Source organism: Schistocerca gregaria, chromosome 10 (genome assembly GCF_023897955.1).
Source record: "Schistocerca gregaria isolate iqSchGreg1 chromosome 10, iqSchGreg1.2, whole genome shotgun sequence".
Lineage (NCBI taxonomy): Eukaryota > Metazoa > Arthropoda > Insecta > Orthoptera > Acrididae > Schistocerca > Schistocerca gregaria.
In genome coordinates this window covers 213096234-213114024 of record NC_064929.1, presented here as the reverse complement: position 1 = coordinate 213114024, position 17791 = coordinate 213096234, and the positions used below count along the sequence as shown (strand labels likewise).

Below are 17791 nucleotides of genomic sequence, written 5' to 3'. Positions count from 1 at the left end.
GGTTTTGTTGATGTTCACCTTATATCCACCTTTCAAGACACTATCCATTCCGTTCAACTGCTCTTCCAAGTCCTTTGCTGTCTCTGACAGAATTACGATGTCATCGGCGAACCTCAACATTTTTATTTCTTCTCCATGGATTTTAATACCTACTCCGAATTTTTCTTTTGTTTCCTTCACTGCTTGCTCAATATACAGATTGAATAACATCGGGGAAAGGCTACAACCCTGTCTCACTCCCTTCCCAGCCACTGCTTCCCTTTCATGTTCCTCGACTCTTACAACTGCCATCTGGTTTCTGTACAAATTGTAAATAGCCTTTCGCTCCCTGTATTTTACCCCTGCTACCTTGTAGAATTTGAAAGAGAGTATTCCAATCAACATTGTCAAAAGCTTTCTCTAAGTCTACAAATGCTACAAACGTAGGTTTGCCTTCCTTAATCTAGCTTCTAAGATAAGTCGTAGGGACAGTATTGCCTCACGTGTTCCAACATTTCGACGGAATCCAAACTGATCTTCCCCGAGGTCGGCTTCTACTAGTTTTTCCATTCGTCTGTAAAGAATTCGCGTTAGTATTTTGCAGCTGTTGCTTACTAAGCTGATGGTTCGGTAATTTTCACATCTGTCAACACCTGATTTCTTTTATATTGGAATTATTATATTCTTCTTGAAGTCTGAGGGTATTTCGCCTGTCTCATACATCTTGCTCACCAGATGGTAGAGTTTTGCGAGGACTGACTCTCCCAAGGCCGTCAGTAGTTCCAATGGAATGTTGTCTACTCCGGAGGCCTTGTTTCGACTCAGATCTTTCAGTGCTCTGTCAGACTCTTCACGCAGTATCGTATCTCCCATTTCATTTTCATCTACATCCTCTTTCATTTCCATAATATTGTCCTCAAGTACATCGCCCTTGTATAGACCCTCTATATACTCCTTCCACCTTTCTGCGTTCCCTTCTTTGCTTAGAACTGGGTTTCCATCTGAGCTCTTGATGTTCATACAAGTGGTTCTTTTAACTCCGAAGGTCTCTTTAATTTTCCTGTAGGCAGTATCTATCTTACCCCTAGTGAGATAAGCCTCTACATCCTTACATTTGTTCTCTAGCCATCCCTGCTTAGCCATTTTGCACTTACTGTCGATCTCATTTTTGAGACGTTTGTATTCCTTTTTGCCTGCTTCATTTACTGCATTTTTATATTTTCTCCTTTCATCAATTAAATTTAATATTTCTGCTGTTACCCAAGGATTTCTACTAGCCCTCGTCTTTCTACGTACTTGATCCTCCGCTGCCTTCACTACTTCATCCCTCAAAGCTACCCAATCTTCTTCTACTGTATTTCTTACCCCCATTACTGTTAATTGTTCCCTTATGCTCTCCCTGTACAACTTCTTGTTCTTTCAGTTTATCCAGGTCCCATCTCCTTAAATTCCCACCTTTTTGCAGTTTCTTCAGTTTTAATCTACAGGTCATAACCAGTAGATTGTGGTCAGAGACCACATCTGCCCCTGGAAATGTCTTACAATTTAAAACTTGGTTCCTAAATCTCTGTCTTACCATTATATAATCTATGTGATACCTTTTGGTATCTCCAGGGTTCTTCCATGTATACAAGCTTCTTTCATGATTCTTAAACCAAGTGTTAGCTATGATTAAGTTGTGCTCTGTGCAAAATTCTACCAGGCGGCTTCCTCTTTCATTTCTTAGCCCCAATCCATATTCACCTACTACGTTTCCTTCTCTCTCTTTTCCTACAACCGAATTCCAGTCACCCATGACTATTAAATTTTCGTCACCCTTCACTATCTGAATAATTTCTTTTACTTCATCATATATTTCTTCAATTTCTTCATCATCTGCAGAGCTAGTTGTCATAAAAACTTGTATTACTGTAGTAGGCGTGGGCTTCGTATCTATCTTGGCCACAATAATGCATTCACTATGCTGTTTGCAGTAGCTTACCCGCATTCCTATTTTCCTATTCATTATTAAACCTACTCCTGCATTACCCCTATTTGATTTTGTGTTTATAACCCTGTAGTTACCTGACCGGAAGTCTTGTTCCTCCTTCCACCGAACTTGACTAATTCCCACTATATCTAACTTTAACCTATCCATTTCCCTTTTTAAATTTTCTAACCTACCTGCCCGATTAAGGGATCTGACATTCCACGCTCCGATCCGTAGAACGCCAGTTTTCTTTGTGCTGATAACGACATCCTCTTGAGTAGTCCCCTCCCGGAGATCCGAATGGGGGACTATTTTACCTCCGGAATATTTTACACAAGAGGACTCCATCATCATTTAATCATACAGTAAAGCTGGATGCCCTCGGGAAAGATTACGGCCGTAGTTTCCCCTTGCTTTCAGCCGTTCGCAGTACCAGCACAGCAATACTATGCAACGTACGTTCAATCTGCTATTCCGGGTCCGTAAACTAATGCTTCCTCTTCCTCACAGAGGGCGTTCTCCTCGATCTGGGCCATCCTGCGCTGCTCCAGAGCCGCTCGTACGGCCGGTGACAAGCGGTTTTCGGCCGTTTGAATCCGGTGGTCGTCCGAATGCTTGGCGAACTGCGTCGAACAGAGTCACAGGGTGACGTCCATCGTTGTCATGGTCTTCAGAATTGCTGAATACCTTTCGTTGAAGGTGCTCACTGCCAGGAGAGTCGCAATCTCCACAGTTTTCGCACCAGAATACAAATGCTTGGGAGCTAACTTCCAAACATACGAGTTCAAGCTCTGATTTGAATTTTGTATGTTTCCTCCCAAGCACCAATACAATAACTCATCCTCAGAAAGAAAAAAAAACTGGTGCATGAAAAAGGACGCCCGCTTCTCGTGGTCGTGCGGTAGCGTTCTCGCTTCCCACGCCCGGGTTCCTGGGTTCGATTCCCGGCGGGATCAGGGATTTTCTCTGCCTCGTGATGGCTGGGTGTTGTGTGATGTCCTTAGGTTAGTTAGGATTTAGTAGTTCTAAGTTCTAGAGGACTGATGACCATAGATGTTAAGTCCCATAGTGCTCAGAGCCATTTGAACCATTGGAACGAAAACACACCGAATTTTTCTGTAGCCTGCAATGTGCACTGGAAAGCAAAATAAAGTGTTAATGAAAGGGGACTGTAGGACCCTTTCAGCATCAATGTTTTGTGCTGTATACTTCGGCGATTGCATATTACCGGCTTACCCTACATCCACATATACATTCCGCAAACCACCTGGCGGTGCGTGGCGGAGGGTACTTTGTTTACCATTGTTACTTCTTCCACTTTCCTGTTCGAGTCGCGAATAGTTGGCGGGAAGAACGACTGCCGGTAAGCCTCCTTGTCGGCTCGAATCTATCTAATTTTATCTTCGTGGGGTATACGTAGGAGGACGCTATATTTAGGGTGTTTCAAAATTATTCCGAGACACTTAGATGGGATGTAGATGGCTTCTTGAGGCTCAAAGTGAGGATAGGAACCCTGGTTCGGGAATGCCATCCAACGACGCTACAGAGCTTCGAAGTTTCGGCGTCAGCGAATGTATATATGGTGTTACAAAAAGGTACGGCCAGCTTTCAGGAAACATTCCTTACACACAAAGAAAGAAAAGATGCTATGTTGACATGTGTCTGGAAACGCTTAATTTCCACGTTAGAGCTCATTTTAGTTTCGTTCCAACGTGATCAAATTGTAAATTTTCACAATCAACATGTGTGGGCTGACGAGAATCCGCACGCAATTGTGCAATCACGTCATCAACACAGATTTTCTGTGAACGTTTGGGCAGGCATTGTTAGTGATGTCTAGATTGGGCCCCATGTTCTTCCACCTACGCTCAATGGAGCACGTTATCATGATTTCATACGGGATACACTACCTGTGCTGCTAGAACATGTGCCTTTACAAGTACGACACAACATGTGGTTCATGCACGATGGAGCTCCTGCACATTTCAGCCGAAGTGTTCGTACGCTTCTCAACAACAGATTCGGTGAGCGATGGATTGGTAGAGGAGGACCAATTCCGTGGCCTCCACACTCTCCTGACCTCAACCCTCTTGACTTTCATCTATGGGGGCATTTGAAAGCTCTTGTCTACGAAACCAAATGTAGAGACTCTTCGTGCTTGTATTGTGGACGGCTGTGATACAATACGCCATTCTCCATGGCTGCATCAGCGCATCAGGGATTCCAGGAGGGTGGATGCATGTATCCTCGCTAACGGAGGACATTTTGAACATTTCCTGTAACAAAGTGTCTGAAGTCACGCTGGTACGTTCTGTTGCTGTGTGTTTCCATTCCATGATTAATGTGATTTGAAGAGAAATAATAAAATGAGCCCTAACATGGAAAGTAAGCGTTTCCGGACACATGTCCACATAACATATTTTCTTTATTTGTGTGTGAGGAATGTTTCCTGAAAGTTTGGCCTTACCTTTTTGTAACACCCTATATATATATATATATATATATATATATATATATATATATATATATATATATATATATATAGAGAGAGAGAGAGAGAGAGAGAGAGCGAATCCTTGATAATGTTACGGACTTGGTGGAGAAGTGTAAACGTATCAATTTGAGGTGAGGGACCCTAGGAAAGAACGAGTTGAAAGTTATACGAGAAACTCATAGAGCTGCCTCTAACACAAGAATACATGTAGCTATGATTGTGGAACAGGCAATTTTCAAGGGTGGTAGTATGCACCAAAACAAGGGAAAAGTCCAATAAATATGGGCTCTAAAATGCATATGTGAGGAGCTATCAGCATTTATTTATCTTTGCTACTGTGAAACATCTCTCTTCTACTGGAGAAATGGCCAAAGAACTCTTTTTGGGAAAATTTTTAAAGGTACTAAGTAAAGTAGAATAAGGTAGCCAACTTTTCAGTCAGTGTCTTTTAAAGTAAACAGGAGACTCTTGCCATTTTTAGGCTCCTATAGGAGGAGCATTTTTCCGCTGGTCACACTCTGCTTGATCTCTTTCCCAAAAGCCACGGCATCTTCCAGCTGGATAACTGTCCCTGCCAGAACGCCAGAATCCTGCTACAATGGTTGGAAGGGCAGGTTAGTTAACACACGTTGATGGCTTGTCCAGCGAATTCGTGTGATCTGAATCTAATGTCGCACATCTGAGACGCTATCAGGCCCCACGTCCATCTGACCCCCTTCCAACCCCCCCCCCCCCCCAAACCACCGGTTCAGTGGGGGAGTGGGGGCGGGGGTGTAATACAAGCTATTCTTAAACCGTCTGTAGCTGTTTTTATGTGTTTGTACCTCACTCGGTGCAAACGGAACCGTCATGGGATCATTCTGTTGTCTGTCATCGGTCTGTCGGTCGGTTGGTTGGTTGGTCTGTCGATCTGCCTGTCCGACTGTTCACAACGCTTTTTCTAAGAAAGCGTAGTGTTATCAGCATGAAATTTATGCAATGTAGTGAAGTCTACACTCCCTTTGTAATGCAAATAATTGAAGCTTTTTATTCAATGCAATCAGGTCATACGGCCATTTACGTCACGTATTTTGATACTAGAAAACTCACTCGTCAAGATAAAACCTATAGGGCGCTTCCCGTTGACCTAGAATCACGTAACTGGGCAAGAAGCAATGTCTCACAGTACAAGTAAAAGAAAAAATGCGTAATAGTTAATTTGTAATTACATCACACAATAAAAACATTTCTTACGTTATTTGTAATCCAATGTAAAACTGGAAATTGAAACATTCCCGTAAGTCTTGGAATCTTTGGGTCCCGCTTCTTGCCATTATCAATGCCGATAACAGGCGAAAATGGTCAATATCCTCTATTTACAGGCTGTATAAACTGTCTGTATACATAAATAATTTTTATGGAAGCTTCTCGTATCTGCCCATTTTTTTAATTTCTCGTTTGTTATCGGACTGTCTGTTTAGATCTCTTTTTCTCAGTGTCATGATGTCGTATCAAGTTGAAATTCATCTTACGTGCTGAATTCTATAGTCCCTTGGTGTTGTAAGCACTTTCAGCTTACAAGTCAAGGTAATCAAAAGTTGCAGCCATTTGTATCACATGTTTTGATGCTCGCGAACTCATTCGTCAAAACAGACAGTATACTTCCCCTTAACCTAGAAAACATGGCGAAAAGCAAGGTTCCAGAGTACAAGTAGAGGAAATAATCCGAAATTTCTTAATCTGTAACTGTACCATATGAAAAAATACTTTTTTTTGTTATTTGTTATCTGACTGTCTGTCTGCGCTCCGCTAAGACACTTTTCCCTCAGGAACGGTATGCTGTATCAAGTCCCTTGGCAGTGTAAACAATGTAAGCTTCTACACGAAAGCAATCAAATCACAGTTGATGTAAAAAACATAATTACAATAAACCTAAGAAAATAATCAAAACATAACCGAATTTCCACACATCACCAACTCCTGGTGGTAACTATGTAAATATGTAATATCTCTGATCCAAGTTGTCAAGAGGAAAAAATCCCACAAAAAACTGACTAATCATATATCTAAAAGTCAGACGTAGGGTTACGTCAACAAAGAACATACAAGCAACTTTCAAATATAAAGTCCAATAAAGAGAGCATCTGGCGGCACCGATATTACATGTAAGGAAAAAACACCAGTCAAGTGTAATACCTTTCCAAACATAATTATAGTTCATAATATCAAGGCCATTGACTATTACTGTATTTACAGAACGCATAACGATGGCAACATGGCGAAATGAACTCATTGTGATATACGCAATAAGAACAATGTAGAAAGCAACGTAACTGGCGTATTTTTATCGCAGTTGTTTAATTATTGTTTAAATATTTCTTGTTTATTTTATTGTACAAAATGAAGCCTGCAGCATTCAGCTACTTATCACACTAAATCGCTTATTTTTCTGCGGATGTTTTAAATCGTTAACATAAATGAACTGTTGTTGTTGTTGTGGTCTTCAGTCCTGAGACTGATTTGACGCAGCTCTCCATGCTACTCTATCCTGTGCAAGCTTCTTCATCTCCCAGTACCTACTGCAACCTACATCCTTCTGTATCTGTTTAGTGTATTCACCTCTTGGTCTCCCTCTACGATCTTTAACCTCAACACTGCCCTCCAATACTAAATTGCTGATCCCTTGATGCCTCAGAACATGTCCTACCAACCGATCCCTTCTTCTAGTCAAGTTGTGCCAAAAACTTCTCTTCTCCCCAATCCTATTCAGTACCTTTTCATTAGTTATGTGATCTACCCATCTAATCTTCAGCATTCTTCTGTAGCACCACATTTCGAAAGCTTCTATTCTCTTCTTGCCCAAACTAGTTATCGTCCATGAACTGTTAGAGAATTGAATTTTACATCCCGAAAAATTATACTATCTCTTTAGCAAGAAAATTTCCACATAAAACTAAATTCCAGGATTTCAATTTGCCCCTAAAAGTCTGCAAAACTGATTCATTTTTATTAACACTTCCAAGTATTTTGTTGTAAAAACAGACAGAGCCTCATCACACACAACTGTCCTGACGTTCTCCCCCAGAATGATGCTTTTGTTCGATACAGAACTGTGATCACTGGCTATTGTAAAATAGTCGTCTTTTCTGTCTATTTCTTGATATATATCACTGACATCTTCCTCTGTCCACCGCCAAAAAAATTCATCAAAATCGGGAACATTAAAACTGTTCCTGAGAATGCATATTGTACTTCGGTATCGCACTGAAAAAAACAGTAACGTCCTTAACTAAGCAAGGTCTAGGAGACCCTAACACCACCCAGTAACACGTGTCGACATCAAACAACGAAGGTGATAACACAACCGACAGCTAAATATTGCAAGGTTGACAGTTTAAGGAGAATAGATGGAGTCTAGGAGCATTCCGCTATGACCAACCTTGAAAAATTTTCGCCCGGTCTCAGAGATCCGCTTGTTTCACATACACTATTAGCCATTAAAATTGCTACACCAAAAAGAAATGCAGATGATAAACGGGTATTCAATGGACAAATATATTATACTAGATCTGACATGTGATTACATTTTCGCGCAATTTGGATGCATAGTTTCTGAGAAATCGGAACCCAGAACAACCACCTGTGGCCGTAATAACGGCCTTGATACACCTGGCCATTATGTCAAACAGAGCTTGGATGGCGTGTACAGGTACAGCTGCCCATGCAGCTTCAACACGATACCACAGTTCATCGAGAGTAGTGACTGGCGTATTGTGACGAGCCAGTTGCTCGGCCACCATTGACCCGGCGTTTTCAATCGGTGAGAGATCTGGAGGATGTCCTGGCCAGGGCAACAGTCGAACAATTTCTGTATCCAGAAAGGCCCGTACAGGACCTGAAACATGCGGTCGTGCATTATCCTGCTGAAATGTAGGGCTTCGCACGGATCGAATGAAGAGTAGAGCCACGGGTCGTAACACATCTGAAATGTAACGTCCACCGTTCAAATTGCCGTCAATGCGAACAATAGATGACCGAGACGTGAAACCAATGGCACCCCATACCATCACGCCGGGTGATACGCCAGTATGGCGATGACGAATACACGCTTCCAATGTGCGTTTAGCGCGATATCGCCAAACACGGATGCGACCATCCTGATGCTGTAAACAGAACCTGGTTTCATCCGAAAAAATGACGCTTTCCCATTCGGGCACCCAGGTTGGTCGTCGAGTACACCACCGCAGGCGCTCCTGTCTGTGATGCAACGTCAACGGTAACCGCATCCACGGTCTCAGAGCTGATAGTCCGTGCTGCTGCAAACGTAGTCGAACTGTTCGTGCAGATGGGCGTTGACTTGCTAACGTCCCCATCTGTTGACTAAGGGATCAAGACGTGGCTGCACGATCCGTTAGAGCCATGTGGATAAGGTGCCTGTCATCTCGAGTGCTAGTGATACGGGGCCGTTGGGATCCAGCACGACGTTCCGTTTTACCCACCTGATTTCACAGATTCCATATTCTGCTAACAGTCATTGGGTGCTGACGAACGCGAGCAGCAACGTCGCGATACGATAAACCGCAATCGCCATAGGCTACAATCCGACCTTTATTAAAGTCGCAAACGTGATGGTAATTTCTCCTCCTTACACGAGGCATCACAACAATGTTTCACCAGGCAACCCCGGTCAACTACTGTTTGTGTATGAGAAATCGGTTGGAAACTTTCCCCATGTCAGCACGTTGTAGGTGTCGCCACCGGCGCCAACCTCGTGTGAATGGTCTGAAAAGCTAATCATTTGCATATCACAGCATCTTCTTCCTGTCGGTTAAATTTCGCGTATGTAGCACTTCATCTTCGTGGTGCAGCAACTTTAATGACCAGTAGTGTATTTTGATGTCTTGCCAGCAGAAATATGGATAACAAGCAAAAATCTTTCAAATTCTCTATTCCCAGGATTGATGGTCTTTCCTACGCACGCTTATCGAGATTTTGTTGTTGTTTACTAGTTGGCTCTTTAAAAGAATATAACGTCCCGGTAGAAGTGTGCGCCTGTTGAAACTGCTGAATTCTCAGACGGAGAGTGCATAAGAGGCTCCTGGTACTTGTTGCAGGTACACGCCAGAAGCTCCCGTGTGCGTGACCGTTGAAGATGGTGCTGCTGTTAGTAATGGCGGTGGTACTGGCGGTGTACTTCTGGAGGAGGTTAACTGCTCCAGAAGAGGAGTCGTTCGACCAGCGGAAGCTGGAAGAGGCCTGGTGGGGACCTGGAGAACCAAAGCAGGTGGACGAGTCCATCCGGCCCTTCACCATCGACATCCCAGACAGTGTAAGCTGCTCATCTGCTCTCGTATTGACATATCGGGCGCCGGTCTCTGTGGTCGAACGCTTCTAGGCGCTTCAGTCCGGAACCACACTGCTGCTACGGTCGCAGGTTCGAATCCTGCCTCGGGCATGGTTGTGTGTGATGTCCTTAGCTTAAGTTTAAGTAGTTCTAAGTGTAGGGGATCAGTAGTTCTTGGAGCCATTTTATTTGAACAGATCGGGCAACAAAATTGTGCGTATATGTACTGGCTGACAAACCCGGCATTGCCCGAGATTTAATTTTACCAATTTTGTATTAGAAACGAAAACAAAAAATGGACTGTATTTGGAGTGGAGCATCGAAAAATCTTCATTTCCATGTATTCGTGAGCGACTACAGTACCCAAATTAAGAAACACGACCTCGTACAGTTTCTGCTTCGCCTGTCTCCAACGTCTTTATGGCAACGCCTATTTCTAACTCTAAAGATGGCTTCCGTTTTCATCACGGTAAATGATGACAGCCAAAACAATTGCAGGATAAAGATTTATTAAAATTCTTGACCACGGTTACGGTATATCTAAATATACCTTCATCAGAAGTAAAATACAATGGAGATTAATAAAACAATTGTGCCAAAGACGTCGACAGTTTTATTAATTTCCATTGCAGGATGTAATTTTAGTATATTTTACTTCTGATGTAGGTATATTTAGATACATCAAAAACGCGGTCAAGAATTTTAATAAATCTTCATCCTGCAACGGTTTTGGAGGAGGAGGAGGAGATTAGTGTTTAATGTCCCGTCGACAACGAGGTCATTAGAGACGGAGCGCAAGCTCGGGTGAGGGAAGGATGGGGAAGGAAATCGGCCGTGCCCTTTCAAAGGAACCATCCCGGCATTTGGCTGAAGCGATTTAGGGAAATCACGGAAAACCTAAATCAGGATGGCCGGAGACGGGATTGAACCGTCGTCCTCCCGAATGCGAGTCCAGTGTGCTAACCACTGCCCCACCTCGCTCGGTGCAACGGTTTTGGCTGTCATCATTTAGCGTGAAGAATTTTAACAGTTGCTGTTTCAGCCATGTTTAAAATGTTGCTTCCGTTGTCGCCAACAGCCGTTCGCGCCTTCGCAGTTCAAAGGTGTCAAAAGCGCTGCCGAGTGTGAGGGATTTTCTTAATTTGACTCGGCGCCACAAAAAGGAGTCGCATGTTTTCAGATCCGGAGAATATGGCGGCCAATCGTGGCCCATGCCAGTGGCGTCTCGGCATCCCAGAACCAGAATGCGGTCCTCAAAGCGCTCCTGCAAGACATCAAACACTCTCCTGCTTCAATGGGCTCAAGCTCGCTGTTGCATGAACTAAATCTTGTCGAAATCACGCTCACTTTGGGTAATTAGGATGAAATCATCTTCCAAAACATTCACGTACCGTCCGTTAGTCATAGTACCGTCAAGGAATACCGCACCGAATATTCCGTGACTGGACACCTCACACCACACAGCCACCCGTTGAGGGTGAAGAGATTCTGCCACCCAGATGCGCCAGTTTTGGGTATCGACGGACCCATCCAAATGAAAGCGGGATTCGTCACTAAACCAAACCATACTAATTATCATCATGCCCTGCGGACAACTGTGCCTTTTGAACGTCGTAACTCAAACCGTTCAGAAGTTATGACGATTTTATTTTGTATAGTCCAATAATTGTCACTCTGAACATTTAGCGTCATGCATAGCACACACGTGTGTGTGTGTGTGTGTGTTTGCTCTATTCCACAAATATTACAAATATGACCTATGGAGCAAGAACTAACGAACTAAATAACTTCTACTGCTACCCATTGTGTAATTGGCTGTAGGGAGGACAAGTACGTACTGAGATAACGTAATTTTGGAAGCCCTCTGTTTTGACGTTCCGGAGAAAGCAAAACGTACTCACGTTTTTCAGTGCTCTCGGTGAACATGATAACGCCTGTGTTGTACTCTAGTATGGTAGGTTTCTTCACCGGGCACCTAAGAGATAACGTCGCCAGCTGCTCTACGATTTCGTTTGCTTAAAATCTGTCAAACCGGTTCGAAAATCACTCGGCAAACATTCATTAACGAAGATGTTTCACTACTGCGGTCAACATGGTGCCAGAGCTCGTGGCACCAGCCGCTACGTGGGCGATCGTTCAAGTTTCCACAAACCACGGCGGGACGACGTGTGGAAGTGTTGTTGTTTCACACGTTCTCATTTGTATGTCTTAAAACAACGGCAGCTGAGAAACTGGCAAAGTGGTTTGTTTACAGTGAGCGGTTGTAGAAACAGTATTGTGAAAGAAAAGGGGAAATGTGAAGTTAATCGATGGACTTTTTTTATTATGGTTTTTATAGAGGCCAAAACAGATACAACGAGTTAACAGTCGGTCTCAAAAAATTGTTCTTGTCGCGAGGCCATCAGCGAAGAATTTCGCTGAAGACCAAAATCAGTTGTTGCTCCAGGAACCACCGATGCTTAACTTATTCATTTATTTCTCCCAATAAAAATATATGTTCACCATGTGGAAGTAAGAGTATATGTGTTTAATTATATCTCCCCAACCGCAATACATACAAAGATGCCGTTTGGCCAGTGAACTGTAGGGACAGGGGATACTTGAATACATCACATTTCATGTTTCTGCTATTTTTTTTATTTGAGAGCTATGAGGCTATCTTCTTTTTTTTTTTTTTTTTTTAAATGGAACCCAATGTTAAATTTTAGCGTAACATGATGGGCTTAAAAAGACGGTTTCAAATATGTGTATATCATAATATTTAGGCGAATTGTTTGTTCTCGTATCGTGTTCGTCCTTCGAAGCGGCGTTGTCCAATGTGACCTTTCCTGTTGTGTAGAGTACACGGTAAACTTTGTGAGTCCGTCCTTACACAAACACGCCCGTTTACCCGACAATAGTAATACATACGGCAATATTTTGCTCAAAAATTAACTGATGTTGCGCAATTATTATTCAGTTATTTAACAACTGTGATACCAAAATAGTAGACAACATAAAGTATTAAAATACTACAAGATGTTAATACAGTTTAAGCACCAGAAATACAAATGTAAATGAGGAGGCCCTTATTGGTCACAAATATTTCGTACGTATTTGTTTTTTATTTGAAAATATCTGCTATTGATCACATTACGTAGTAAATACACACAAAGATGTAAAATACATACATGATACAAAACTTTACTGAAGCATGTGCTCAAAATGCTCCCCCTCTGCTGCAGCGGACATTTGTAGTCGCCGTTCGAATGATTTGTGAACGGCTGCGAGGGTGTCACGTGAGATACCAGCGCACGAGTCGATGATACGTTGCTTCATATCATCTGGCGTAGTTGGTATTTGAGCATACACTTTATGTTTGATTGCTCCCCACAGGAAAAAAATCAAGAGGGGTCAAATCAGGAGACCGGGCTGGCCACTTCACTTCAGCACGTCGTCCTATCCAACAATCTGGGAACTTTTCATTTAACAACAGGACATAATCCAGATAACATCTTTATCTCCGAAAAGGTATCCCTGCAAACTGTAAAGGAAATTCAAGGACCCAATTCCAAGATCGCAACACAGAGCAATAACTTGCTGCATTACTGCAGTAATCAAATCAGATGTAATGCCCTTCAAGAGACGCTTCAATTTCAAAAAAGCTCATTGGGAACTTTTCACAGAGGACCTTGATAAGGAGATCTTGGAAATTAAACCAGAGATACAATCAGATGAAACTTTTATAGACGTTGTCAAGAAAATCTCTGGACTACGCAGATCTAGAGGGTGCCGCACCCAGTATATCGCTGGACTCAATGGTAGCAGCAAGGAAGCTCTGAAAAAGTATGAAGAACTGTACAATAAGGACCCCTTCTCAGAGGAAACGATCCAGGCAGGTGAGGTACTGATGTCTGGTGTCTCCGAAGCGAGAAAGGAAAAATGGTGTAACCTCCTGCAAGAGACGGACATGGAGCACAGCAGTAGGCAGGCATGGAAACTGGTCCAGTGTCTCAACAACGACCCAACAGAACCACAACCAAATTACAGTGAAGTTACACCTTATCAGATAGCTCACCATATACTCATGAAAGGAAAAACCAAAAAGAAGATCAGGAATTGCAAAGTTAAAAGAAAACTGAACGAGGAGATTAGCTTCCTAGCTCGCCCGTTCTTCATTCAGGAGCTACAAGGTACCATCAACGATTTCAAAAACAATAAGGCCGCTGGCCTCGATGATCTGAGATCTGAGCAAATTAAACATTTTGGACCGGGAGTACAAGCATCGATCCTAGAGCTAATGAAAAACTGTATTACAACAATGCAAATTCCTAAACTGTGGAGGAAAGCTCGGGTTATTGCGTTACCAAAACCAGGGAAAGACCCAGCTGAAGCTAAAAATTTTCGGCCTGTCTCACTGCTGTGCCATTTATTTAAAGTGCTGGACCGAATGATCCTCAAACGCATAGCTGATTATGTGGACAAAGCCCTCATTAACGAACAAGCTGGATTTCGACCAGGAAAATCATGCTGTGACCAAATCCTTAATCTCACACAGTACATCGAAGACGGCTATCAGAGAGGAGAAGTAAGTGGGGTCTCATTGCTGGATCTCAGTGCTGCATATGACACAGTTGACCATAAGCTGCTTACCCAGAAACTGTATAATGTCACTAAGGACTTCACCCTTTCTATGTTCATGAAGTGCATGCTACAGAACAGACGCTACTATGTAACCTTACAATCTAAAACAGCCGATGGAGGACACAGAAAAATGGACTTGCACAGGGTAGTGTCTTGGCTCCAATATTATTTAACATCTATACCAATGATCTTCCCATCAGCCACCAGACACGAATGTTCATATATGCTGATGATGCAGCAGTGGCCACACAGGATAAAACCTTTGAACAAGTGGAGGAGAATCTCACAGGAGCCTTAACAGAACTTGCTACCTATTACGACGGCAATAATCTCAAACCAAACCCTAGTAAATCTCAAGTATCCGCCTTCCATCTTAGGAACAAACAAGCCAAACGTAAACTCCGAGTCATGTGGCAAGGGGAAGAGCTGAAACATACAAACAGCCCAAAATACCCGGGAGTAACATTGGACAGAGCGCTTACTTTTAAGCAGCACTGTCACAACACTAAAAAAAAAGGTCTGTGCCAGGAACAACCTAACAGGTTCATCGTGGGGAGCTCAACCACACGTTTTGCACACCACGGGTCTGGTGCTGAGTATCTCAGCAGCGGAATATGCGGCGCCAGTTTGGAGGAACTCTGCTCACACTAAGCAAGTTGACGTCGCCGTAAACGAAACTGTGCGTATTACTACAGGATGCCTCAAACCAACTCTCAAAGACAAAATTTATACCATCATAGGCATAGCACCAACCACTATCCGCAGACAAGTAGCCGCCGAGATCGAAAGATCAAAACAAATGAATGATCCTCGAGACCCGTTGCATATGCACCGAAAACAACGCGTCCGGCTGAAATCCCGCAGGAGTTTCATTGAAACTACTGAGGAGCTCGCCACCAAGCCCGTCGCAAGGGGGCTATCTCTTTGGGAAGAAATGGTGCCACACTCCACTTGAGGAGGGATCTGCAGGATTTCATCTACCTTTTACAACTTGGTCATTAAACCGGCTGTGCACTGGAGTAACTGGGTGAAAATCAAACCTATTTAAATGGGGCTACAGGTGTGAATAAGAAGCCATACAGGGACTTGGACCGCCTATTGATTTGCCCAGATATGTCTATAACGTGCACTAAAGACGATATTTTGAAAGTCAATGACAAAGCAACCTACGTTGCTAATTACTGGGAAGGGAAGATATAATTGGTGCATCCGGATACGGAAGAAGAAGAAGAAATTTAACAACTCTGTACCACACGGGAAGTGTGAGCCGGACAGCCATCATGTTGGAAGTAAATGCACTGACGCGTAGTCAGTGGTACCTCTTCCAGCAAAATGGGGAGAACGTTTCTCAGTAACTGACCATAGTTATTGCCATTTAGCATACGTGGAATGATGTACGGTCCCACAGTGACATTTCCGATGATGCCGCACCACACTTTAACACTCCACGGTTGCTGATGCTGTACCTGCCGAAGCCAATGAGGGTTCTCTATTGACCAGTAATGCATATTATGCTAATTCACATTACCGTGGTCGGTGAAAGTCGCTTCGTCAGTAAAAAGCACCCGTCCGTAAAACGTTGGGTCATACTGTAGGCGCTGCAGAGCAAACAGGCAAAATTGCTGGCGCCATTCGAATTCCACACCGGAGTTTGCTTGATGTAATGAGAGGTGAAACAGGTGAAATCTATGCCGGTGCTGTATGCGTAGAACACGTCTCTGACTTACACCACATTCCGAGGCGATATGTCACGACGCCAACGCTAGAACGCTCTCTTCATGTACCTCGGCAGTAGCAGTTTTCTGCCTTGTCCTCAGCATGGCGTTCCATGATCCTGTTTCAAGTAGTTTCTTGCAAATACGTGCAAGAAGGTAGCGCATAGGACGCTCACAATCAGGATACAGCTCTCCACATCGCTTTATTGCTCCAACAGCATTTCTTCTCCTTTCATCATACACGAGCCACGTTGCCGCTCTCGTTGGTGCTGTTGGTGGGTTGGCATCGTGTAATGGGGACAGTGGCATGTCGTTTTCTTATTGTGTTTACTGGGGCCACGACGTTTGCTAATGTTGTCTGCCCGTCAGTGGCAGCAGCAGGGGTTATAGATATTTAGTACGGCGGTACTATCTTTGGAGGGACGTCAAATGTTTTCGGGGTCAGAGAGTGTCAGGAGTTCGGTAGAGACAGAACGGCAGTAAGGTCTGACAGCGTGAGGACATGTCAGGACCGCAGGCGGCACGCAGGCACTGCCAGATCGAGGGGCTGTGGTTGCGAGGGCGACAGCCTCGTTCCCCACCGGACCCAGGACGTTTGAGTTGAGTGAACATTAACCCGGCAGTGAAACCTCCACTATTCTGACATCACATCATTTCTTCGCACATTGCTGCTCGCAGGGTCGCTCAGACGAAGAGCAACGAGTGGAGTGTTTGGAGTTGGCGAAATTAATTAGCCTTCCTCCACGTTTTATTATTAATTATTGAATTCCGTGTGTTTAATGGTGAAGTTCAACCAGCGGCATATTTCTACCTAATGGCCGCTAACGCCCCAGTTACCTGCCCCGGGGGTTAGCGTATTTTCGCGGCAGTGTACCTTTCCTGGCCTTGCCATTGGTGTCCGGTGAGGCGTGTAGCTCGATAGCCTTCTTGATTCTGGTTCGCATATTTGCTTCTTTTTTGACTACTTTGGTCGTAGTGGTTCCTTGGGCTTCTGGAAGTTCTAAACACCGAATACGCAGTGCTGTCCGCCGGTTCCTCCTTGCCTGGGTTATTCCATCGTTGTGTTGGTTATCAGACGTTAGGTAGATTTCGCAAGAGTGTTGGCCGGTGTTAAAAATTATCACTAGTTTGAGTTGTCATCCGGTTAAGTGAATACGCCGACCGGTGTGGCCGTGCGGTTCTAGGCGCTTCAGTCTGGAACCGCGTGACCGCTATGGTCGCAGGTTCGAATCCTGCCTCGGGCATGGATGTGTGTGATGTCCTTAGGTTGGTTAGGTTTAAGCAGTTCTAAGTCCCATAGGACTGATGAGCACAGATGTTAAGTCCCATAGTGCTCAGAGCCATTTGATTCAAATGGTTCAAATGGCTCTGAGCACTATGGGACTTAACATCTGTGCTCATCAGTCCTATGGGACTTAGAACTGCTTAAACCTAACCAACCTAAGGACATCACACACATCCATGCCCGAGGCAAGATTCGAACCTGCGACCGTAGCAGTCGCGCCGTTCCGGACTGAGCGCCTAGAACCGCGAGACCACCGCGGCCGGCGGAGCCATTTGAACCTTTTTTTTTTTTAAGTGAATACAAGTGTCGGCTGCCTGTCTCATCGTTTACGAAGTTGAGTGACCTTAGCAGCTCGATCCTAGGAGCAGTTTCTGAGGCCCACTCCTCTCTTGATTTGATGAGA

The 17791-nt window shown here is 43.9% G+C and overlaps 1 protein-coding gene across 1 annotated transcript in view; it reads left to right on the top strand.

The window, feature by feature from the left end:
• LOC126293680 (juvenile hormone epoxide hydrolase 1-like) overlaps positions 1 to 17791 on the top strand; it is a 115405-nt gene that overhangs the window by 31055 nt on the left and 66559 nt on the right. Inside the window, exon 2 of the mRNA XM_049986973.1 lies at positions 9536 to 9750. Coding sequence (XP_049842930.1) covers positions 9574 to 9750 — 177 coding nt within the window. The 5' untranslated portion in view covers positions 9536 to 9573. The remainder of the gene's footprint in view (positions 1 to 9535; positions 9751 to 17791) is intronic.